The following is a 27,088-nucleotide window of genomic DNA, read 5'->3' as shown; positions in this document are numbered from 1 at the left end:
TGGTTACTACTCAGCCTTGTTCTAATTTTTCTTATTTAGTTCTCTGTGTAAATATATATTTTGTATTTCCTTACTCTCTTTCATAACTCTAAAATGCCCTGAATAAGGTCAGACACATCCATCAGTTCATTGTTTTTGAGAGTATCTTTGTATACAAAATGTCTCGTATCCTGCTTCAGGTGAGACTAGCTGCCCTAGATCTGTGGCACAGATGCTGTCCAAGGATTTCTCTTTGCTGTGAATTTCATGTGGGATTCTCAGTCTCTGTGAGATTTCCAGTCTCTGGCTGGAGTGGTTGTGAATTTGTGAACTACATTGCATTAACTTCTCACAGCAATATTTGTGTGTTTTCACTTGGAGATAAGTGTTGTAAATGATTCATATGTATTAATCACTTTAATCATCACAGTAAATGAACATCCTTTCGTGTCTCTTGTGGATACTGTATGACCCACTACATTCCAGTACCCTTAGCTTCTCCCGGAGTTTGGAGAAACAAAGACACGTGAGGTACCATTGGTCTGAGACACTCCCAAGTTTATTAAACTGATAAGAGTCCAAGTTAAGGGATTAAATAAGATAAATGCCAGTGTCTTCTTAAGACAAAGTGAGGTAAGGATATATTAAACTGGAAGAGCTGTTGTTCAATACACTCTCTGCTCTCTGGTGAATAACATAGGACATGCTTTCTAACACCCTAGCTCGAATTTTGATGTCACCTCATACCTTTATGCTAGAAAAATCCCCTTTAGTTCTTTCATTAGCAGCAAACATTCTCAGCCTTATTTTCTTTTTTGACACAATAAAAATTTCAGGGTCATGCTGCCTGCCTTTTAAAAGCCGCTTTAGTTGAGAAAAAAATGAAACTTGGTGAAGATAGATACAAATTCAGTTCTGGCCTGGCCAGTTTGCCAAATGTGTGGTCTCAAGTTACTTTTTTCCTCTCAACTTCCTTTTTCTCATCCATAATAAATAATACCTATTTAAAGGGGATATTTTGAAGGAAAAAAAGACACTGAGCACATAAACCTACCTTGAAATCTAAAATGTTATAGTAATGTCAGGGTTAGAGATTAAAAGGCTACTTTTATATTGTTATTTTTTCAAATATACTCATATTTTAGAAACTAAAACTCAGAAATTAAAAATGTCATTTTCTCATTTAAATCTTTCTAAAAGACTTTTTCATAATTCTCAAGTTCAAATTTTGAAGAAAAATGAAGCCTATAATGTTATTTTTCCTAAACTGATGCTTACCGTTGTTCCAGTCTCTTTTGCTCCTTTGACAGCTCATACATACCTATGGGATAGCACTTAACTATATTAATTTTTACTCATGTGCTTGTCTGTTTACTGCATTGAATATTGAGTCTTATACATATGTAATTTATGTTCTGGGTGTGCTGTGTTAAATACTATGCTCACTTCCCTTTTTTAAAAAAGCATTATTGATAGTTTTTCAGACATGAATAGTTTTTCTTCAAATGTTGCATAAAAAGATTTCTTGATTGCTAAATGTAATGTTAAAGAATTATGTCTTATGAGTAAGACATGTTTCTATGAATACAAGTTTCTAAATATGCACATTGCTGCAAAATATTTCCAGAAGCTGACCTTTGAGCTGATGTACTTACAAGGATTCAAACACTATTTCCAGTCTCCTTCCAGAGGGAGACTGGCATGCTGTTTTCAGGAGACCTTTGCTTTTCCTCCTACCAACATGCCTAGGATAGTAGGAGTCATAATTCAGAGCTGTTGAGGGCTATTTTCTCCTTATTCTTTACTTGTCCCCAAAGAGGAGGAGGGAAATGAGAGCTACCAAAAGCTCATTTGTGTTTATCTGTACCATATGATTCTCCACCAAAGAATTAGATTTCTTCCAGTGATACTCATGATGACTGCAACCATCCGTAAGACATATCTAAGGTGGGAAAAACAGAAAGATAGCAGTTCTGTCCTAAATTATTCAGAGTAAGAGAAGATTGCTTTTCTTAACATAGCTTACTAAGAACCTAATCTTTGGCCTACCTTTCTCAACTGTATAGTACTTCATAATATATATTCTTATAGTAGCCCTCTTCCTGGTTCTGTTTTAGATACCACCTACCATTATTTTCTTCTTGTCTCAACATTTTTACCTACTTCTAATATACTGCCTGCTATTTTAAGCAACTTTGTTAGTTTAAATTCTTTTTAGAATAATTTTTTGCATGTGAGGATGATCTGTAAAGTATTGATTATTTAGATTTGGGGTTTTTGTAGCATGCTTGAATGAACTAATTGTCCCATCATAGGAATAAATATTTTTAAAATTATTTCCTAATAGATATAGAAGGCATTCAGCAGTATCAAGATCTTCTATTTTCTCAAGCTAGGACTCTAGCCTAAGGAAATAAGGCTAAAAATGTGGTGCGGGAAATATTTCAATTTGTGAAGATGTTCACTATACCAGTATTTATAATAACTAAAGGTTTTTGCCTTCAGTTACCTTCTCAAACCTCTCAAATGATAGTAAAGTGAGATTTTAAAGAACATGGACCCACAAGGACAAAGAACAGACAAAACAGGAAACCAGTATTTAGGGAGATAGAAATTTGAGGACTGAGTGGTGACTACATAGAACAGGGTTTGGCAAACTTTCTGTAGAAAGCCAAATAGTAAATACCTCCTTCCTTCTTCCTCTTGCTCTTTTTTCTGTGTCCTCCTCTATATTTCTCCTTTATTGATTTTTTTAAGTATTTCATGAGAATATAAAAATTATTCTTAGTCAGCAGGCCAGATTTGGCCTACAGACCAAATTTACCAGCTTCTCCTGATTTAAAAAAATCCAAGAAAATTGAAGCCAAAGCCATTTCAGCACAAAATCCCAGAAAAACTGAAGCTCAGCAATTGATGGCTGGGTTCACCTGGAAATGCCTGTTGAATAAGAAAACAAGAGGATTGGATCAAACTGTTTTTGACCCTCATAGCCCTTCTTAACCCTTCACAGCAAGCTGCAAATCTCCCTGGCAGATTTGATTGAAGGTTTATTTTCTAACAAGTATAAACCATGCTGTCTGGACTGACATACCACAAGAATAGTTGGAAGTAAGGATTAAACGTCAGCTTATTAAGACCTCAGTCAAGCAGAATGGTGACAGGAAGGTGTGAATTGAGAGATTTCTCCATAGAAAAGTGAACTAGCCCAGAGAGGCTCCCATGAAGTGGCCCAGGCATATCACATTAGCATGAAGTCCATCTATCAGCAAGTCCTACCTAGTCCTGGAAAACTTACCGTAAGTCTTTTAGTTCCTTAGTCTTAAATGTGGACAGCCATTGATCCCCTGACCTTTGAGAAAGGTCTCTGCTATGGAAGGTAAAGATCAGAACAGGCAAATGGAAAAATAGGAACTTAGAGGATACAGACCAAGAGAAACTTCAAAAAAAAAAAAAAACTCATTACCTTCCCCAAAGAGATGAGAGTTTCTTGTAGCCATGAAACAGAAACTGAAGGTTTGCTAAATAAGGAAATTAACAAATTACAAAAAAAAAAAAAAAAAGCTCTTAGAAATTAATAAAATGATAACAGGATGAAAAATAGAATATTGAAGGTTAAACATAAAGTTGAGAAAACCTCCCAGAAACCAGGAAACAAAAAGACAAAGATCAAGGATGGGAAATGAGAAAAAATAAGATTAATTCAGGAGATCCAGTGTCTTAAAGAGTTCTTAGAAGACAGAATAGTGAAAACACAGGACTTTATCAGATAAATAAAAGCAGGAATTTTCTCAGAACTGATTGAAAGGGCAATTGAATGCTCAGCATGAATGTTAAAAAGACTGAGATCAAAATTCATTATCCTGGGATTTCTGAGCCATAGGGCAAAGGACGTCCTCCAGCTTACAGAGAGAAAAAGCAAATTCCATGTAAAGGTAAAAAATCAGAATGGTGTCAGACTTTTCAATAACAGCACTAGAAGCCAAAAGATAATGCTCATGCCTTTGAAATTGGAGGGAAAACTCTTCTATGTCCAAAGTAAGTATTACTCAAGTGAGGATAGAGTAAAGGTATTTCCCAACATGTAGAAAAAAAATTTCAGATTATTTAACCATTTCTCAAGAATCTCCTGGAGGTAGTGTTTCAACAAAATGAGGGAGTAAACCAACGAAGAAGATACGACCTGAAGAATTCAACACAAAACTGAGGAAAGGATGTTTCTAGGATGATAGGATGAAGGAAGATGACAGATGAGGAGCAAATCTAGACAGCAGCCAGTCCATTTTAAAGTAAGTGAGAAGGCTTGGAGAAGGGCTTTAACAGAAACAGTGGTTCTGTGTGGAACTGAAGGGATCTGCGCTTGTAGCAGAATGGGGATTAGTTAAAGATAAGTGTGTAGAACACTGAGCAAATGAAAAATGAAGATAGTTAACTCTGGGATAAAATAACTTGTGTAAGAATGGAAATTTAGTCATGGTATGCTACTTGGTTCAACATTTATATTAGTCATAATACACACAAAATAATATGACTGTCTTGGAAAGTTAGGAGGAGGGGGAATGGTTGTGTATAGGAGTATAGGGGTGGAGTTGGTAAACGAGAGTTGAGTCCCTGTCTTCCATTGTAAGACAGTAGACAATACCGAAAACTGAAAAATATGAAAGGAGCATGCTAGGTGTGATACTTAAGCATTCGGAGATAAATATCAGGGACAATTGTTTTTCACTAGCACCCTTGGAAAGCTATTTTATCTTATTAAAAAACATGTAATTTGATGAAAATTAATACATAGGAAAATTAAACAGTAAGGATTGACATGAGTTATTTGTTTTCTTTTTGTATTCTTACATTTCAAGTGTTCTGTTTTGATGGTTTATTCTTTCATAGCCTAGAAGCAATTTTTCATTTTTATTTCACTGTGAATCGTTACTCTTAAATATTTTCATTTGTTAGAAATTCCTAATTTGTAGCATCTTGTTTAATGTTGCTTTTTGAGAAAGATGTGATATACCAGAAAACATCATAGTTGTGTATTGAGAATACAAAGACAAAGATTTCACATAAAGTTTATAGTCTAGGATAAGGGCAGAAACGTGTTAATAAATTATAGTACAGATTTACCTGTGACAGAACACACTCATGTCACTGGAAATAACAGCTCAAAGCAAAAGAGATGTCTATGAAGTAGAATTAATAATACTTCCCACCTGTCCGACGAGGAATATGAGTGAAAAGAACTTCACTGGTGGCGCTAGTGGTAAAGAATCCTCCTGCCAATGCAGGAGATGCAGGTTCAATCCCTTGGTCAGAAAGATCCCCTGGAGAAGGGACTAGCAACCCACTCCAGTATTCTTGCCTGAATAATCCTATGGACAGAGGAACCTGGTGGGTTACAGTCTGTGGGATCACAAAAATGAAGGACACAAATTAGTGACTAAACAGCAACAATGAAACAAGAATAAGAAACAAGAATTGGTGATGACTCCCATCTTTCTGGCTTCAGTGACTGGGTATATTTTGGTGCTAGTCACTAAGAATAGAAAAGATAAAAGATAAGGGTGCAAGTTTAATGAACTCTGGGACCAATTGGTTTCAACATTTGTATTAAAATACAATATATTGACAGAACACTTGGCTATTTGGTTCTGAAGCTGAAGAAGAGGGCCAAGAAAGAATGAGCATGAGAATGAAAATGGATGGATGGATTGCATAATTGTCATCTCATTCAGAGTGGGTGGTGAGCGCTCCAGGGAGATGATGTAGAACAGAGCATCAATCAAGTGAATCAAGGACAGAGCCCTAGGGAAATCACCTGTGGCTTAGATATTCACAGATTTTAGAAGACTCATTTCACTGGACTGATGGCAACATAATTGTAGGTGGAAGGGTAAAGGGCCAGTAAGAAAGGAGTAGTCAAGGCTGCAAGGATAAACACTGTCCAGGAGCTTGACTGGCAAGGAAAGAAGAGAGGTTTAGGTGGAGGAGAAGAGTATAGGCTTAAAACAGTTTCTTTTTTTAAACGTCTGTTTCTTTATTCCCATTATTGTTTTAAGGCAAAAGAGAAATGAACTGGAAAGATAGGTTTCTAGAAAGGAGTCCATCAAGAAAGAGGTTTTAATATAGAAAAGAAGTGGAATAGGAAGAAAGAAAGAAACCAAAAAAAATGACTAACCAGGCACATTTTGGTTTGTGGAGCCCAGAGCTTATGTAATTTGTGGGGACAAGGTTCTTTAAGAAACAAAAGAAAAGTTAGATACAGGGCCATGTAAGGGGACTGTGAAAGTCAGAGGCCTTGCATTTTAAGCTTCATTAGTTTTAAGTAAACTCATATCAGTTAGTGATAGTTTACATCCCAGGGAGATGGAGAAAAGAAGATAATTAAAGAGCCTTGGTGTAGGGCTGGTTGCCTTAAACAGGGGAAATACTTCTTTTGAGAATTCCTGTAGCCTGTACACTGCAAGAGGCCAGGGAGCTTGTTACTCTTGTTCATTGATTTGTCTGCAGAACTTGATGCAGTCCTTGTTAATAGGTACTCAGTAAATATTTGTCAAATGTTTGATGAAACAAGAAGAAAAATCATGAGATTCAGTGCTAAGATAGCCCAACTTCAATTTTAAGGATAAAATGGAGGAAAAAAAAAAAAAAAAAAGGAGCAACTGTCTTTGTAGTAGATGTGATCCGAAGGGGTATGGCAGTGAAAATGGAACTTGAGAGTAATTATGATTTAGAATAGATACTGGGGAAGGAGGCAGAGTAGACGGAGCTGGAGGAGACTATGCGTGTAATCGGGAGAATGGTTGAGATAATGCAGTCTACGAAAGGACTGAGTCTTCCTACTGTTCAATGTTGCAGATTGTGAAACTGCTGCTTCGTCATGGTGGAAATCCTTTTCAAGCTAATAAACATGGGGAGCGTCCAGTGGATGTGGCAGAAACAGAGGAGCTGGAGTTGCTGCTGAAAAGAGAGGTGCCTTTGTCTGATGATGATGAGAGTTACACAGGTTTGTTCTACATGGTCTCTGTTCACTTGTTTACATGCTATTTTAGTAGAATGTCATACTTCTGCTTTGTAACAGAAAAAGCTGTTCAAAATGGTGAGTTCGGTAACCTCAGTCGAGGTCCTGTCTCCACGTCCTCCGTGTAAATGGAGTCCAGATGCTCTTGCCCTATTTCTGTGATTTCTTTTCCCCACAAATTGCTGATGTCAGATTCAAGCCTGTTGCAGCCTCTCTCCCCATTAATAGGTACCAGCACTGCTACACACTGCCACTGCTAGCTGTACCACGTCTGAATTCTTTAAATCCTTTTATCAATTTGAGCACTGCTCACCAGACCCTTCCTGGCATTGATGAGTACCTTTGCATTTTTATTTTTGTGTTTAGGTGGTTGAATTCTGGTCATTGTTGTAAAATTGGAGCACAATTTTACAATCAAAGTTTTAAAAAAGGGAAGATCTGAGAAGAGTATTTCAGAAAACTTTTGGCATACTCAGAGTTTTTTAAAAAACCGATAAGTAAAAAACATAACCTGCTCCAGGACTGGTTTCTGTCGTGGAAGGGGGAAGTAGTTATAAAAGATATTATTAGATCATTTAGCAAGGAATATGGACAGTAGATTAGTGTTGTTTCAGTGTAAATTCATGAAGTTGGCAACTGTGCTGTAACAAAATAATATCTTTATGTCTTGCAAAATACTCTCTGAAGTATATAGGGTAAAGAACCTATATTATATATATAATTAATATATAATATATATGTAAATTATATAATTTATATAAACTAAATTGTATATGTAATTTACCCTCATATAGTTATGGAAGAATATGTATTTATACACATATGTTATATATAGAGAGAAAGTATAATGCAAGAAGAGTAAAGCATTAACAATAGGAAAACCTAGGTAAAGGATTTATAATGTTTATTATTTTTTATTTTCTAACTTTTTGTGAGTTGAAATTATTTCCAAATTAAAACTAAAATATAAATTTAGATCTGTTGAAAAGATCTAAAGCTGATAAAGACCGTGGCAGTAGTCATTCCTGGTACCCATATTATAATTGGGAAATATTTTCTACTAAAAGAAAGCCAAACTTTCTTGGAAAACAGTGGATGATGCTAAACTAAGTCTAGGGCAGGAAATATAGAACATCTCGTTATTTCAGATTTCAGATTTTGTCAGAAGGCCTTAGATGGCTTGGAACAGTTCCCCACTGGCCAAAAATGGGAAAGTTTGAGCTTCAATAAGTGTTAATTACAAAGATTTGAAACCCATTGAACATGTTTAAATTCATGAATCTCTCATGGTGAATTTTTAAATTAATTCATGGTCAGCAAAGAACCAGTTTGTTATCTTAAAAAATAGGCAGAAAAGGGGGAAAAGTCAATCATTTATTTTGCCTCCATATTCCTGTATGAACTCTATCACTGGGTATCCTCATTATGATGAGAAGAAATGTTTTCTTATAAGATTAATCCAGCTAAAAGAATGATAAGAGAGACTGACCACTTTGCAACCCCCTGTTGGTTGATGTCCAGGAGCATTGAGGATCAGTAGTTGCCAACATTAAATTAGAAAGAGAATGAAACCCTTGCCTGCCCTCCTACTAAAGGGACAGTCTACTCCCCTCCTCAGTCCTCCAGGTCGGATCCTGCTGCCATTGGCAGGAGGGGCCCAGACAGAGAAGTGTGCTGAGCTGCACCCAGCATCTTCTCCCAGCTGGATTGTACAAAAAGAGGGAGGACCTGTAGAAAAAAATAAAAATGACTTAAAACACCATATCAGACTTTAAAAAATGGACAAGACTAAAATTTTAAGTGTGTACTTAATAGGTACTTCTCCAGGGGAATTTTGTACAAAACTCAGTTAAGGTGAATAGCACATAGAAGGTTCAGGATATTGGGTTTTTTGAAATACTAAGAAATTCTCAAGATGATATGTTAGGGGAAACGTCTGGTATGTTTTCAATAGTTCTGAAAGGGGCCGGTGTAGTGATTGTTCCTATATTCCATTTAGGAAAAGATAAAGGCTTCCACTTAACTATCACCCATCCAAAAGGGGGGCTGATTATAAGGAGAAGAGACATGGGGGAGGGAGGAATAGAGAGAGACAAACATGTTATTTAAAGGGTTGACAGCAGTGTTTAGTAATGGGAATCCTAGTGATGGGAACTGAAACTATAGGAGGAATTGTAAAGGTGGCAACATTCCTTTTTGTGTATATTTTCTCCTTCACCCTCCAATAAATTATGTAGACTGAAGTGTTTGGCACATAGACATTGCTTAACAAATATTTGTTTCATTGGAGGAAGGGGTAATTGGGCCTTAGGGATTATGCCAGAAGCTTTCATTACCCACAAATCTAGAGTCGCTGAACCTGTAGACTGAGTTTATCCATTAAGGAGACTGAGTGAGTCTGGAAACACCTGGTCCGGCAACAGCAAGGTCTCCTCTGGTGCTTTAGCACAGAGGGGCCATCCGTGAGCTCAGAGGACATAGCTGGTGAAGGAAATGGAGATACTAACATGATTATCCCCTAACCCCTGTCACTTCTTTAATTTCAAAGTATTTGTGAATCTATCTGCCAGGTGCAAACTGAAAGTCAATTGAACATCTTTGTGCTGTGTGAAATAAGGATTATAATAACTGAATTACATAGCTTCCATAGAAAAGTAAGAGAATAAGATTTGAAGAAGAGAAACATTTTATATGTTAATTCTCCCATTTATTATGCCTATGGACTTTGTAATCCTGGTCTCTTCAGAAAACAATAGCAGTGAAAAGCAGCTTTGGTTAAAAATCTTTCTGTGAGAAAAAAGTGCTGCAATAAATTTTTCCATGGAAGAAGTTAAGTATTTTATTTGAACTTACATGTTTCATTAGAGTAAAGCACGTCTTTTAGAACCGTTTTTTATTTTTACTGATACTGTTTCATGTGTTCATCAGCTATGTATTGATTTTTCAGCATACTTATTTTCCACATGGTGAATGTGCCTGAATTATTGCTTGATCAAAATCCCTCAAGGAATGATTTAAAAATCATCAGTAAAAATCATCCGTAAGTATCATACAAAGATTTTGAAGTTGCTGAAAAAGACTGATGAAAATACCCAAATTTATTGTTTCATTTACATGAGGTCCTTGTCAGACTAAACATCATCTAATCTAAATTCAGAATGTATTAATATTTAATCGAGTATTAATCTGACTGCCCATAGACATTTGTACATGTAAAGCCTGACAGCATTGTTACTCATATTGTATGTTATGTCATCCATGTGACAGATACACTTTAAGTGCTGCAAAGTTAGATAGTATAACTGGCTGTGGATTTCAGAACTTAAATTTGGAGTAGATAAAAAGGCATTCTGTAGGAAACATTTTAGAGTTTGGCTTATCCCATTAGATGTTGTGCTTTGTGACAGTGCTGCTCAAAGGCACTGTTCTACAGAGTGTCAGGTCCTCAGGGCACAGAGCTTGTGCCAGAATATACGCCATTGCACGGCTTCTTTCATCAGAGAGGAGAATGCTCTGACAAGAGGTGTCTGTCCTATGAGCTCAGAGTGTACTTGTGATGTCACTGATTTCCTCTGATAGAAGCCTGTTTCTTCATCATTTCATCACACATTAGTAATAAACAATGTGCAGGATGGCCCAAGTTCATGAACCTCCCTGAGTAGTCATTTTATGTCATGCACATCAGATATTCATGATATTGTTGGAGGAATTCATGTCCTGGTCAGTACAACTGATTTGCATACAAGTGTATGACACTTAAATCTGCATAATTCTGTGGTTTTTTTCCCCTAACCTCTGCCCTTTTTCCACAGTCTTATTCCATATTACCTTCCTGACAGAAATTCTATCTGATAATAGGATTTGCTACAGATATTTGCTTCTTGCTAACCTGCTGAAAGCTGAGTCATATTCAGAGAACCAGACCACGCTCCTGAACCAGAATTACGGTAACGGAGAAGTGGGTGACTCTGTGTCGCACTGCGCCCCTCCCCATGCTTTCTGACTCTCATTAATTGCCAAAGTAGAGATTCTGCTGCAGGTTTGCAGACCCTGTTTTATTGCGTAAACAAAGTGCCCAGTGGGTAAAGTTGAAAATGCTAGGCATTGTTAAAAATAATTGTTCACCCTTTCCTTACATTGCTTTGACTGCCAGTAATTTGGCCATGTTTATTAAGCCACTGCTATAAGCTTTGCTCACTTGCGTGCTTCAAATTAAGCAAGGAAATACTCCATCATAAGTAGGCAGTCTGTGTTTAGAGTCTACCGTGAGATAGATTAAGAAACTTCCAAAAAGACAGTGATATGTTGTTTCCCTCTGGTGTTCACTGAGTGCATTTCTGTGTCATAAAATACACAAAATGACCAGTAATTTGAAGCCTTATTTTCTTAATGTTAAAAGATTGTAACTATTCTAAATATATTGTCATATTTGTTAAACTCATATCCTCAGTTTTATATTTCAGGAACTATGAAAATATGACTATTGATTCATGCAGATATGGAATTATAACAGTTAATAAATCAAGAGATACAAAAAACAATTACTTAAGTCAAAATAGACCAGAAATTTTTATTAAATGGATTATGTGATATTAACAATTTAACTGTAAGTAGGAAGAAGACTCACCTGAGGAAGTTTTAAAACAAGCTTCTTTTAACCTTGGAAGCATAAAGACTACAGGTAGAGGTCACATAGAGTAAGCACCGTACTTGGTGTTCAACGACTTTAATTCTTCACCCATCACTGTGGTATAGGTGCTTACAAGAAATGGAAAGGCATGTGATGTGCAGAGGGCTGAGCATACAGCATAATAGGCAATAAGATATTCTTTAGTGATCAATTAAAAGAAATTCCGTCACCATGTTTTGCATACTCTGCTTTTTCTCCTCTGTTTTGTGATGTATATGGTACACTTTATACACAGAGTTCTGATTTTAATTCTTCACACGTTTCTCTAAATATCACCAACTACTTCTACCTGAATCTTAAACAATCAAAAACCTCTATAGTTCTCTTATTTGAAAGCCAATACTTTAAAATCAGTACAGGTTTTATCATGTGTTTTATGTAGATTCATTATATCAACCTAACTCTAAAGCTTAAGAGTTTTAAATTCAAGGTTGAATGTCTTTTTAAAATTTTATATGTCAAATTTTGTTAAGTGTAGAAAAAGGGAAAGAAATTACTATACCTAAATTACCATATTATAAGCATTTGCTCTTTAGTAGTGTCTATAAAAATTGCATAGTTCTATATTTTTTACTTGCTCATATATCAGAAAAATAAATGGGAAATTGTAACTGCAGCTGGTATGTTGTTTGGATGTCTGCAAATGAATATAAGTCTTTAAATTTTTATGTTACATAAAATAATAATCTCAATACCTCTCTTTAAGTTTATGTAAATATAATCAAGAAATTTTAAGTGTATTTGCCCAACATATATAAAATGGCTTATTGCAAATTCAAAATGAATCGATTTTTTGTTAAAAATATATTAGCTTGATGGTTTCTCTTATAAACCTCGTTTCTACCAGTGCCTAGCAACTTAAAGTGAGTCTGTCACATTATTTTAGTCCTTGAGATATTACTGAATATTTAAGACTAAAACTCTGAAGGGTACATTTGGGCAGAACTCTTAAAAAAGACCTTTGACTTAAAATATTACATATATGTATACAAATAAATGAGTTTAGCCTTAGCTATATCATCCTGTTTTACCTACTCATGGTTTAAAGGACCTCCATGTAATATATATATATATGCATTCATATGTATATGCATGCATATATATATATATACACACACACACGTATTGATGGAATAGCCGAGACTGGGTGATTTTTGTCAGTTTCCTTTAGTGACATCAAATTTTTTGTAGTGATACCAGTCATATTTTCAGAGGGGGACAGTCTTGATTAATTTATACTTTATAGACTTCATTTTTGTGTGACTGATATGTTGGTAGAAAGGAATGTATAACTAAGGGAGTGTACAGAGTGGTGTGGTACTTGGTTTTACTTTTTATGTCAATTTCTCTTTTAGACAGTGTTTTCACCTATTGATTATCCTCTCTTCTCTCCCCAGCTCACCCCTAAATTCTTTGCTGTAACTCCTTTACCTGTACCTGTTACTGTAGAAATACAGTGAAAATATATTCCCATATGGCATACTTACTTCCAAATAAATGTACTAAACATGACTACTTTTTTCCTATACAGTAAAATTAAAATAACTAACCTTTATTTAGAAAAATTGAGGTTTATTTCTTTTTAAATTGAGATTTAGAAATGGAGATTCAGAATAAGCTGTATAAAATTACCCAATATTTTATTTTCCTGTCTCTAGACTGCATTTAACAATCAATTTAGGGATATGGAAACTATAAAGATAAGTTTCCTAAAATGCAGGTGTTTTTTCCTAATGTTACTTCCTTGACTAGAACGTAAGTTATATTTATGTAATCAGGTTCAGTATACTGGTTGTGGTTAGTAGAGTATTGCAGAGCAAAGCAACAACTCAAATATCCCTCCCATTGGAGCCCAGGGGCTCTGAAGTTCAGAGCCAGCTTGTTGCAGGCGCATTCTCAGCAACAGACTGCGGTTAGAGGGACCATGGCGCACACATGCAGGGGACGCCTGCTGTAGAGGGTCCTCCATTAAACTGCTGAAGAAACCAGTTTTTCCCTTTATCAGTATGAAAAGAAATCCAGAGAGTTGAGGAAAATCAACTGAAAGACAAACAAGAAGGGCCAAAATGAACAAGCACAACAGTTGATCTGGAGAATGAAAATTACATAGGAAGCAGAAGGGTAAGTTTTCAGTGCGCTTGGAGACGCTGGGATGATGGTGGGGGCAGTCAATCCAATAACTCTAACAGAACGCCACCTTGAAAAAGTTGGCCAGGAAAGTCCTTGAAATTCAAAGTGTTTATCATTACTGAAAGTAAGCATTCCATATAGGGTCAAAGAATAAACTGGACATCGCTGAAGATCTAATTTGAGGTCTAAGAGACGGGCAACACATAAACATTGAAAAGTGCAGTGGGAATATGAGAAAAATGGTTAAAAAAAAAAACCATACCCAGCATATCCAGTATTTTTTTCCAAAAAATAATAATTGTTGGGAAGAAAATAATTTTTTTAGTTGAAGATGTCTCTTAACTGAAGAAAGATATTTATAGATGAAAGGGGAATGTACAAAGCAAAAAGCATGGAAAGGGAGAACCCACATCAGGTTACGTCACAACTTCAAGGATAAAGGTCGTTTAAAAGTTTACAGACTCCCAGAATCAGTCAGAGTGACTCTGATTTCTTGTTCTTAAAAGCTGTTGTGAGAAGATGGGTGCAGCTTCAGGCTCGACGTTGTATGAAAACTGTTTTGAAGCTAGAATTTCATTCGCAGCTAAAGTGCAAGGTTAAAAAAGTGTAAGAGGAAAATACAAAGATTCAGATTTTGATGAAAAATTCCCAAGTGACAGCAACGAGCAATTGTCATATTTTAGAACAAAGAGTCAGAGAGGTTTGTGAAGAATTTATCAAGAAAGGAGTAGATTATAGTACACATAGTGTGTGAATTAGATTTTGGAAATTCACCATGTCATGTAAATATCCCCTTCCGTTCTTTTGTTCTTGTAATTTTTTGTTGTTGAAAAAATCATTTGCCTGGTAATTTTTCTCAAAATCTGGATTTTGCTTATTGCATCTCCATGATTTCAATTTCAGGAAAACTATTTTCCAAATAATGCCTTTAGATGTACAAGAGCAACTTTCAAATGTATTGCATTTTTAATCAGTTAAGTTTTATTTTGTTATTTAGCAGTTTTTCACAGATAACAAAGTAATGAAAAATTTAATGCTTTAATGATTGCTTATTTCTTACTCGTCTTCCTCATTTCCCAAAGAAAATTGTTGAAATGATAAACATGATATTTTTTAAAGAAGCTTTTTTATCAGAAATAATTCAGTAAACTGTTTTAAATACAAGTTCAAATCTGGTAACTAAATAGATAGTAAAGACAAAAAAAGTTGGAACCAAATTGAAAATGGTGTCACATCACGATGACCATGGCCATTTTCAGTACAAGGGCTTTCGGGTTTGGATTCTTAGGTGAATTTCTCCCTATCCTAAGAGAGGTGGAGCAAACATGTTTGTTTTTACTACTGCGCCAGAATTCCAAGACCAGCTTTATCCATAGTCCTGGGTAAAGTAAATCAGAAAGGTTTAGGACTCCTTAGGGAAAAAAAGGGATTTGAACCTGGTCTGCCAGTGGAATGGCATCACATATGTAGAGTCATCGCTGGGGTCCCAGACTTGCCAGCTTTAGGAGAGCATGCAGGGTCCTGATTGGCAGTACTGAGAGCCCACACACAGAGGAACGAGCCTGGTGGGCAGGTGTAACTCAGTGGCCAGAGCCAGGCTGCCATCCTCCTCCCGGGGTGACCACACTGTCATCACGGTATATCGTGATTACGTATTAACTCCATGTAGCACGCAGCCCTTAAAAACAGTAATAAAGAAAATGAAACTTTAAAAGAAAATGTCTGCAACTATTGAATGAAAAAAAGCTGTATATGAAATGGGACATGCTGTGTTTGCGCTGCCTTTTGTTACATTAGTTGTTTTCACACCCTGAAGTCTGCCTGAAGTTCCTAATATCCTTCCCACCCCATTCAGTGCTGTTGCTGTCGGAAGCCTGCTCCCCTTTCCCAGGTACTGACTGGAGAAGGTTACCTGCACCCTTTAGACTAGGTGCCAACAGCCATCTGAGTCATCATCAGGCTGAGTCACTGTTACTCTGCAGAGCTGTGTTCTTTTCATCACATCACACTTCCCGCTGAGCACTCTGTGCCTAGAGAAGCATACTAAATGTTTACTTAAGATTGATTCTAGTGTCTACTTGAGGTGTTAAGGAATATACAAGGGAAAAAAATCATTCCCAGTTTCCAGTTAAACTTACCTAATGAGAAAGAATAGAATAGTTATATACAAACCATAAAACATCCACTCCTTAAAAACTGCAAGGGGAGAAAAGTCCTTAAGAACAAATTGTAAATAAGGTGCCAACAAGGAAAATAACACCTGTCATATAAGTACATACTCTTGTTTTTATTTAGTGGAGGAGCAGAACAAATACTACTACCAAAACAGCTGTTCCTTTTTTTGCACCATAAAGTTCTACAGTTTGATGCTCTATATTGCAGTATTAAGAACTGGGAATGGAGAGTTACACTTACAAGCAATTGTCATTCTAAAAATGTTCTTTTTTTAAATTCCACATGTCAATATAACTGTCACTCATTTGGCAGCTAATAGTATTAGAATATTAATACATCTTCTCCACATCTCTCCAGAGCTCTTGTCCAGTGCTCAGAACCTTACAGGCACTCTAAAATGCTTCTGCAATTTGAGTTTCCATGTAAAGAATATTTGAGAGCTAGATTACTCTTAGGGGAAACTTGATGTATTCAAATAAATTGATTACCTTTATATTGTTATATATTTAGCCAAAAAAGTGAAGTTTGATGTTTTCTTTTGGTCAGAGTCTTCAGTTTTCTTTTAATTTTACAGGCCTGGGTTTTCTTTGCAGTTGGAGGCTCCATGCATACAACATACATTTCAGCTAAGAAAAGATGCCCAACTAGGAAGGGAAAAATATATATAAAAGAGCTAAAGAATAAAGTAACTTTTTTCAAATTATATATCAGTCTATCTGTTACAATCTTGATGTTGTAATTGGGGGATATATTTCTTTTTTTTTTTTTTTTTACAGGTGGTAAAGCTGACAATCATGTTTCTTGTATAGTTACAACCGTTCACCTTTATTCAAGTTCTGTCCTTGTGGGAGTCATTTGATCATTTATGCTTTTACTAGTAAAAAAAATTCTGAAGCATATAAAATAATCTAATTTTTATTTAATTAAAGTTTTTAAGTTAGTGATTGTTAATCTTTTATGCATCAAAGAATTTTACTTAAATATTCTCTCTCCAGGAAAAAAGAAAATGTACATATATATAAAAGTTTACAGAGGACTTCCCTGGTGGTCCAGTGATTAAGTCTCCATCCTTCCATCTCAAGGCACTAGTTTGATCCCTGGTTGGGGAACTAAGATCCCACATGCCACATAATGTGGCCACAAAATGATTTTTTTATTTTTTACATTAGTAGCCAATGTTTCCCTGAATCCAGCCCCTTGGACTTTTGAACCTCTTAATTATATTGTTCATATATTTTAATATTAGTTTTTATATATATATATAGTATATCCAGTGTATTATGTGCTTTTATAGGTGTCATGAGGTCTCATTCTGAAGCAGTCTCTGAAGCTTTTCCAGAAAACTGTAGCAGAGCTCTTACATATTTTTTCATTGTATTATTTACATATAAATATGAAATTTTTTCAGAATTGAAGTATTTGCTGTATATACTATGTTTTTCTCTCAGTATTATTTTCCTGACAGTTGTCTCTTGACTAACAGGAGATTTTCTTTTTCATATTTTAGATTCTGAAGAGGCTCAGTCAGTAAATCCTTCCAGCGTTGATGAAAATATTGACTCTGAGACAGAGAAAGACTCTCTCATCTGTGAAAGTAAACAGATAGTTCCCAGTAAAGCACCTCTTCCATCTGCCCTTGATGAGTATGAGTTCAAAGATGATGATGAAGAGGAAATAAATAAAATGATTGATGACAGACATATTCTTAGGAAAGAGCTGCGAAAAGAGAATGAATCTGAAGTAGAAAAAAATAGTTTATTTGCAAAACAGGAAAAAGCTTTCTATCCTAAATCATTTAAAAGTAAAAAACAAAAGCCATCTAGGGTTTTATATTCAAGTTCTGAAAGTTCAGATGAAGAAATTCTTCAGAACAAAAAGTGTTCTGCTCCATGTTCTGTCCCTGAAACATCAAATTCTGATATTCAGACCAAAAAGGAATATGGAGTTTCAAATGAACACAAACAGAAAGGCAAAGTTAAAAGAAAATTAAAGAACCAGAACAAAAATAAAGAGAACCAAGAGCTGAAGCAAGAAAAAGAGGGGAAAGAAAATACCAGAGTAACAAACTTGACAGTTAATACTACACTAGATTGTTCAGATAAGACCAGAGACGAGGGGAATTTTAGGAAATCTTTTAGCCCGAAAGATGATACTTCATTACATTTGTTTCATATTTCCAGTGGTAAATCTCCCAAACATTCTTGTGGACTCAGTGAAAAGCAGTCAACACCACTAAAACAAGAACATTCTAAAACCTGTTTATCACCAGGAAGTTCTGAAATGTCATTACAGCCTGATCTTGTTCGGTATGATAATATAGAATCTGAATTCTTGCCAGAAAGTTCAAGTGTAAAATCTTGTAAGCATAAGGAAAAAAACAAACATCATAAAGATTTCCACTTAGAATTTGGTGAGAAGTCAAATGCCAAAATAAAAGATGATGATCACAGTCCAACATTTGAAAATTCAGATTGCACACTGAAAAAAATGGATAAAGAGGGTAAAACATTAAAAAAACATAAGTTAAAACATAAAGAAAGGGAAAAAGAAAAGCATAAAAAAGAAATTGAAGGTGAAAAGGAAAAATACAAAAGTAGGGATGGTACTAAAGAGCTGCAACGGAGTGTGGAATTTGATAGAGAGTTTTGGAAAGAGAATTTTTTTAAAAGTGATGAAACCGAAGATCTATTTTTAAGTATGGAACATGAGTCCCTAACATTAGAAAAAAAGTCAAAGTTGGAGAAAAACATTAAAGATGATAAATCAACCAAGGAAAAGCATATCTCCAAAGAGAGAAACTTTCCCGAACGGGAAAAGATTAAAAAGGAAAGTGAAAAATCTTTTAGGGAGGAAAAAATAAAAGATTTAAAAGATGAGCGAGAGAATGTACTTACAGATAAAGAAACAGAATTCAGCTCTTTAGGTGTAAGTGCCACTGAAGAGACTATAGGGTTACATTCAGTGGAGAAGGAAATAGAAATTGAAAAGCATATGAAAGAAAGTAAGGAAAAATCTGAGAAACGATTTCAGACCAAAGATAAGGACATTGAGAGGGCTGACAGAAAAAATTCTGAAAAAGAGAAGAAGATAAAACATGAGCATAAGTCAGAGAAAGACAGATTAGATCCTAGTGAATGTGTCGACAGAATAAAAGAAAAGGACAAGCTATATTTACATCACACAGAAAAATGCCATAGAGAAGGTGAGAAGCTAAAAAACATTACTACTATTAAAAAAAACGATGACCGAGATAAAAGTAGAGAAAAGATGGATAGGAAACATGACAAAGAAAAACCTGAGAAAGAGAGACATCCAGCAGAGAGCAAAGAGAAGCACTTGATGGAAAAAAAAAACAAGCCATCAGATAATAGTGACTATACTAAATCAGAAAAAAGCAAAAATAAAGAAAAAGATAGGGAGGTAGATAAAAAGGACAAATCTAGAGACACTGTAAATGTAAGTAATTCCAAACACTTCCAGGAAGAGAGAAAGTCAAGTATAACAGACAGTAATAAAGCACAACATGAAAAAACTTTCTCTCTCAAAGAAAAAACAAAAGATGAACCTTTGAGAACTCCTGATGGAAAAGAAAAAGATAAAAAAGATAAAGATATAGATAGATATAAAGAACGAGACAAACATAAGGATAAAATTCAACTGAGTAGTTCACTCAAACTAAAATCCGAAGGAGATAAGCCTAAACCTAAGTCATCACCAGCATCAAAGGATACTCGGCCCAAAGAAAAGAGGCTCGTGAATGACGACTTAATGCAGACCAGCTTTGAACGGATGCTAAGCCTTAAAGACCTGGAAATAGAGCAGTGGCACAGAAAACACAAGGAAAAGATTAAACAAAAAGAAAAGGAACGGTTGAGAAATCGCAATTGTTTAGAACTTAAAGTAAAAGATAAAGAAAAAACAAAGCATGGACTAGCTGAGTCCAAAAATAAAGAACTTACTAGGTCAAAGAGTTCTGAGTTGACTGATACTTACACTAAGGAGAAACACTGTAAAGATGTTGTAAGTAACAGATCCCAATCTGTGGACACCAAAAATACGACGAGTTTAGGCAAGTCATCCTTTGTTTCAGATAATAGCTTGAACAGGTCTCCTAGATCAGAAAGTGAAAAGCCAGGTCTCAGCTCCAGGTCTGTCTCCATGATTTCAGTGGCTAGCTCAGAAGATTCCTGCCTTACTACAATGACAACCCCAAGGCCTCCAGTTGAGTATGACTCAGACTTTATGTTAGAGGGTTCAGATTCCCAAATGTCCTTTTCCCAGTCACCGTTTTTGCCAGTTGCCAAATCTCCTGCCCTTCATGACAGGGAGCTGGATAGCCTGACTGACCTATCAGAGCGGATTAAAGCATCGTATGCTAGCAAGCTTCTGACCTCCCATCTCCGGGCATCTTCTATTGAAGATGCTAAACTAGTTACAAATGAAGGGAGATCAGCTGCAGAAGCCCGAAGATGTAGCATGCCCTCTGTCATTTGTGAGCATACAAAGCAATTTCAAACAATATCAGAAGAGAGCAATCAAGATGGCTCAGCTGTGCCAAGAGAGATTTGTCCTTCTCCCAAATCTGAGGTATCCTCCAATGTGCCTGAAAGAGAACTTTTGAGCGTTAACGTACATTCCAGTTTTGCAGCCTCTCCAACTAGATCTGTAAACAGCAAATATAATTCTACTGATACAAATGTCATCAAGGGCACTGCTCCCATGGGCACGCTGATGGGCAGTCCTGCGCACTTAGAGCCGTCTAATCAGGTTGGTGTGATCCAAAGTAAGTCATGGGAGATGGAGTCGTTAAACACCAGAGACTTTAGCTGCCCAAATTCTGCTGCACCTGATCAAGATTCTTGTGTTCAGGGTTTTTGTAATCCTGAAAACAAAGTATTGAGAGAACAGAATATTGATTTTGTGTCCGTGCACCAGACTGAATTGCCAGGAAACACTTGTGCTCAGGATCCAGCATCCTTTCTCGCTTCACAGCAACCTTGCTCTTCTCACAGCCAATCACTTTCAGATGGTGAATCTATTTCCAGACATACTTCTTTGTCCTATGTCACCGCTCAAGAACCAGGTATTCTGCAGCAGAAAAATGCAATTCAAATGATCAGTTCTGTTTTGGATACTGATACTGAACCTACAAAAGATACGGAAAATACTTTTGTCCTAACGGACGTTCAGAAGACAGATGCCTTTGTCCCAGTGTACTCTGAAAACATTGTTGAAGAAGCAGCACCAAATTTTGAGAAAGCTAGTACTTTGCCAGTATTGCCATCAGAAAAGGACTTTAATGGAAGTGATTCGTCTTCCCAGCCAAATCCTCATTACACATTTAGCAAGCTAATGTTTAAGTCTTCCAGTGGCCATGAGGCTGAAAAAAGCACTTCTGATATTCAGGATACTTCACATGAAAAAGAAAACAAACTGGAGAGTTTGGTTTTGACTCATTTGAACAATAAGTGTGATTCTGATTTATGTGAAATGAATGCAGGGGTGCCAAAAGGAAACCTGAGTGAACCAGATAATCCAAAACCTTGTCCTGAAAGTGAGAAGTGTTTGCTTTCCTTTGAGGATGAGGAGTCACAACAGAGTACTTTATCGAGTCTAGAGAACCATCCACAGCCATCGGCTCCACCAGAAATGCATAAATACGGACACTTAGTTAAAGTAGAACTAGAGGAAAGTGCTGAAGATGATAAACCTGAAAACCAGATCCCTCAAAGGATGACCAGAAACAAAGGGAACACAGGAGCCAGTCAAAGCAAGCAGCTTCTGGCCAGCTGTGCTCTGTTACCAGACAAAGACAGTGAATCTGCATCCCCTCGAGGAAGAATAAGATTAACTGAGGAGGACGACCCTCAGATTCACCACCCTCGGAAAAGGAAAGTGTCTCGGGTGCCTCAGCCCGTGCAAGTGAGTCCCTCTCTGCTGCAAGCAAAAGAGAAAACCCAGCAGTCCCTGGCCGCCATTGTGGACTCGCTGAAGCTCGATGAGATCCAGCCATACAGCTCAGAGCGCGCAAATCCCTATTTTGAATACTTGCACATAAGAAAAAAGATTGAAGAAAAGCGCAAGTTGTTATGTAGTGTGATCCCTCAGGCACCTCAGTATTATGATGAATATGTGACGTTTAATGGGTCGTATCTCCTGGACGGAAACCCCTTAAGCAAGATCTGCATACCCACAGTAAGTAGCCTCACTTGACATACACTTGCAGCCCCATTGGTAGGAATGTGATGGAGGTCACATGTGTAGTCTTCAGTGTTCTAGTAACCACATTTTAATGGGGGCTTCCCTGATAGCTCAGTTGGTAAAGAATCCACCTGCAATGCAGGAGATTCCAGTTTGATTCATGGGTTGGGAAGATCTGCTGGAGAAGGGATAGGCTACCCACTCCAGTATTCTTGGGCTTCCCTGGTGGCTCAGCTGGTAAAGAATCCACCTGAATTGCAGGAGACCAGGGTTCAATCCCTGGGTTGGGAAGATCCCCTGGAGAAGGGAAAGGCTATCCACTCCAGTATTCTGGCCTGGAGAATTCCATGGACTGTATAGTCCATGGGGTTGCAAAGAGCCGAAGACGACTGAGTGATTTGACTTTTGACATTTTAAAGAGTAAAAGGAGATGGGTGAAATTAATATTTCACTCAATATATCCACAATTCTATGTGAAAATATAATCAGTATAGAAAAGCTTTTGAGATAGTCTACATAGGTATTTTTTTTGGTGCTGAGTATTTGAAACCAGGCTGGCTTGCAGTACGTCTCAGTTCAGACCAGCCACGCATCAGTCAGTGCTCAGGAGTCGTGTGTGGTCTGTGCTACCTTACTGAACAGCAGTGCTCCTTGGTATTTTGTTTCTTACCCGCTGCTGCTTTCAACCCTAAGGAGTTAATGCTTTTATTTCTTTGAAGGGTAACTCCTTTCCTTATCCTTTTGATTCCATTCCCTCCAGCCTTCTTTGGAACCTTCCTCTATGAGAACACTTCTTACTACTGTATTTTTAGTTTCTCTCTTCACTGGCCATTACCCATCCACTGAACATATTTGGGTCTCCTTCATCCTGGGGAGAAAAAAGTTACCCTTGCTTGTGGCACTTGGTCATGCCTAGTGAGTGATCTCACACCACACTTTGGAGAGTGGTCTGTGCCCAACATCCCCTCTGTGTCACTTCCTGTTCATCCATTCACTGTGTGTGCACTGGCAGAGATCCCCCATGAGCTCCAAATTGACTCATTGTTTGACCTCTCCCTTTTTCTTTCTGCTTGCTCTCTGTCGCATTCAACTTCATGACCATCTGGTTCTTCATAAACTCCTCCCCTCCCTGGTTTTTCATGATGGTGTGCTCTTCTGGTTCTCTTGCCTCACTTATCTTTTTCTGTCTTCTTATGGCTCTTATACCAACCCCTTAAACATCAGAGTTCTCCAGGAGTTAATTCTTCAGTCAGCAAGGTTCCTGTCTCTTTCTGTGATTGCAGCAGCTTTCGATGTGCAGTTAGTCCCAAAACATCCTGTTGAGCCACATCATCTCTAGAATCAAATGGCAGGTGCCTCCTGGACACAGTCCGTTAAATGACCTCAGGCACATGTCCCAGGCTTGGTTCCCCAGTATGCTGACCCTGAGGCTTTTCCAGGAGGGCTGTAGGTGGGAGTTGTCAGGAGCTGTGCCTGTGTGTGTGAGGGAAGTGGAATTGAGGAGAGCAGGCAGGTGCCCTGAGGTGAGTGCAGTGACTGCATGCACCTGTGGGAGCCTCTGGCAGAGAGCCTGCCCTGGGTGGGGAAGGTTAACTTGAGCTGCTGCGGTGCCTTGGCCACCAACTCTCTCTTTCCAGAAAGCAGGTCTAACGGCACCCACTCCGACCTCTGACCTTGAAACAGGACCCCCCACCCACTCCCTGACAAACACGTTATTTATTGGTGATGACACCATAGTAGAAACCCATCAGTTAACCAGGTTCTATCCCTTAGATCTGAGGACTCATTCCAGAATCAACGTTCTCTGCTGCTTGTTCCAGGGCCCTCATCAGTATCTCTCACTTCAGCATTGCAGCAATTTTTCCACTTCTTTTTTCTCCTAGTTTCTTTCTTTTGGCACCTTCCGTTTGTTGTTAAATTTATGTCCCTTTAAAAACAATGAAAAGCTGTTTCCCTGTTGAGGTATCTTAGCTGTGATTAGCTGGCTCCCCATTGGCCACACATAAAAACCTACATCTGAGCACAGCAGCCTGACCCATCTCCCCACCCCTGCTTCATCTCACCACTCGTCCAAGTCACCCAGCCTTTCAGCCACACTGAGCCCCCCTCTTCTGTGGAGTCTCTGCTTGCTGTCTGGGTCCTTTGGCAGTGCTGTTCCCTCTATATGGAATGCTGTCTTCACCAGGGCCATTTTTCTCTCCCGTCTTCGTGTGAGCTGTGATGTCACTGGGCAGGATCTTGTCGGAACAGAATTGCTTGTGTCTTTAAACCTCCCCAAGATGTTACAGTTAACTGTTTACAGGCCTGCTTCTCCCTTTGAGCTGTAATCTTATGAAGGGCTGGGACACTGGAGGTCTCTTGGAGAATGATGCCTGCCTCTGTCTTCAAACCTGAATTACACTACTGACTTCCGTAACTGTGTTCTACGTGCTTCTGGATGTCTTCTGAATGTCCCACAACATGGGACAAGATGAGGAAAAAGCAGAGGGAAAGTGTCCTCAAAAAGTCTCCCCCCCCCCCCAAAAAAAAGTCTCCACATACTCCTTCTCTACAGATGGATGTATTTTGAGAATTCCCAGATTTATATATTCTGCACAAACCTCTCTCCTTGGCTTCTTTAATACTAGCTGGTCTACTCAACATTTCAGCACTGAACTTGCCCCAACCTGCTTCTCTCTCCTTGGGTCCCCTCTTGTAGTCTCTGTTAGCAGCCATCCAGTCCTAGTGCTGAAGGACCTGCGAGTCCTCAGCTGCTCGCTCTTTTTATCCTCACTCAGTCACCCACATTTTAGACCACATCCCTTTCACCGCCTCCCCTCTCACACCAGTGCAGCAGTGGCCTGCTCTCTTCATTCCTTGCTTACAGTCACGTCCTCCTCATAGCTGTTCTCCACTACAGCTGTGAGCTGCTAAGACCTTTCCCTGGTTCCCTATTACATACAAAATTTACTCCAATGTGTTACACATAATATGTGTTCCACAGCATGTTAATTAAATACCTTCTTCAGTGGGGAAAGAGGGGTGTTTTTTATGACCAAATAAGTTTGGGAAACATCATTAATCAAAAATAGATTTCTTCACTGTAGGATTTCTAAAACTATTAAAATTTAATTTGTTAATTATGAGATATGTAAATAAGTATATTTATGTGTGTGTGTGTGTGTGTGTGTGTGTATACACACACACAGTATTTCCCAGCCTCACTTGTTTGGGGCCATTTCCTGTAAGCCATGTTTCTAGCCCCAGCGTTCTGTGAGTCATGTCTGGAGAAGCACTGTGTGCAGGGTAGACTACAGCCTGTAGCGCTGGGCCCTGCCACGCTCCCCATCCTGCCCTCTCTGCTGTCACACTCGATGCTCCGGAGCTCAGGCCTGCCTGCAGGTGCCTCCTGACACCAGACTGCTTGTCTTAGCAGGTGATCGTACCGTTCTCTCCTGTGCGAATTAGCTCCCTCCCTGCTTTCTTTCTTTTCCCCCACAACTTACTTCTCTGAATTCTTTACTCTGGCTCTTCCTTTAAGGTGGAGCTCGGGCTTGACCCTCTTAGAGAAGCCTTCTCTGACACTCCAGTCTTAAAGGAGGAGGTGTTTTCCCTGTGCCACTTGAAGGATGCCAGTGTAATTTTTTCAAAACTGAAATAATAGCACCAAACTGTACTCTTGCCTCTTACTAAATTTAAAGAAGTTTTAAGACACAAATCAAATGTATAATTAGAGACCTGAAAAATGATCAGCCCCAATAAGTTGTTTTATAGAATATTCTTCATTGACTCACCTGATTGAATCCTAGTGGTGTTAAACTGTCTACTGTTTATAAATAGAGTCTTGATTAGGTCCAGTTCTGCATCTTTGGCAAGTGTTTCAGGTATAGTGCTACACTGTCCCTGCAGCCGCACGTCAGTATCTCCTTGTGCCCCTGCCAAAAGAGTCCCCCAGAGTTGCTGCTTTGTGCCAGGATGTTCTGAGAAAACTTTGTTTCTTCACTCTAGTATGTTGACAGTTATTAAAAGCTGGGGGCAGAGGGAGAATACGCAGGGATCACAGACAGTTACTGCCATACTTGGATGTCTCTCTGTATTAACGCTTGAGAGTGAGTCAGCTTTCTTAAGCTCCAGCATCTATCAAAAAGCACAGTTCATGATAATCAAATCAGAGGTGAACTAACTGTAAGCTCTTTGGAGAATGGATAGACAAAGTGAGGTATCAACATTTGTAATGAAGTTTGAAAACCACAGCTCTGTTAGAAGACAGTTTCATCTATTTTTATAAAAGTTAACTCGCTAAATACAAGACTCTGCAGTTTTTTTTGTTGTTTGTTTGTTTTTTTGTTTTAAGACTCTGCAGTTTTGTGTTTGGATTTTATCATGTCTGCAGAGAGACTTGACTTACTGTACACTCAGACTGCCGTCATCTTTTGGACTGTTTGTTCAGTGTTTTTGAGTGTTACTCCTCCTTCCCTGTCTGTGAACTGTCAGATACGGACACTCTAAAACGTGTCTCTGTGGTAAACAACTCCCTCCATCCTGATTTGCTCTTTGGGATTTGCTGTGGCCTCAGAAGTAAAATGTGTACATTTTCTGAAATGTTTTGCTTTCTTTCAGAGTTGAAAAGTAACAACCAGTTGTGAAATTGTTACTTACTGTATTATTTAATTCAAAGAACGTAAGAATTTATGTTTGCATTATGTTCTGCACTAAAAAGGTTTAATTTTATAGGATTAGCTGATTATTGTAAATGAAATATAATATTTTCAACTCTTTATTTTTTTCATTAGATTACACCCCCACCTTCACTGTCAGATCCACTTAAAGAGCTTTTTCGACAACAGGAAGTTGTCAGGATGAAACTACGTTTGCAGCACAGTATTGAAAGGGTAAGAAATGTTTAAATTCACTTATGCAAA

The 27,088-nt window shown here is 37.7% G+C and overlaps 1 protein-coding gene across 3 annotated transcripts in view; it reads left to right on the top strand.

Moving 5' to 3' along the window:
* Positions 1-27,088, top strand: part of ANKRD12 (ankyrin repeat domain 12) — a 93,456-nt gene that overhangs the window by 58,605 nt on the left and 7,763 nt on the right. For all 3 annotated transcript variants that reach the window (XM_020878039.2, XM_020878036.2, XM_020878037.2), the window contains 3 exons: positions 6,829-6,976; positions 17,494-22,181; positions 26,960-27,058. In XM_020878039.2, the coding sequence (XP_020733698.2) occupies positions 6,829-6,976; positions 17,494-22,181; positions 26,960-27,058 (4,935 nt within the window). The remainder of the gene's footprint in view (positions 1-6,828; positions 6,977-17,493; positions 22,182-26,959; positions 27,059-27,088) is intronic.

The sequence above is a fragment of the Odocoileus virginianus genome, chromosome 22, assembly GCF_023699985.2.
Source record: "Odocoileus virginianus isolate 20LAN1187 ecotype Illinois chromosome 22, Ovbor_1.2, whole genome shotgun sequence".
NCBI lineage: Eukaryota > Metazoa > Chordata > Mammalia > Artiodactyla > Cervidae > Odocoileus > Odocoileus virginianus.
This window is presented reverse-complemented; position numbering and strand designations above follow the sequence as displayed.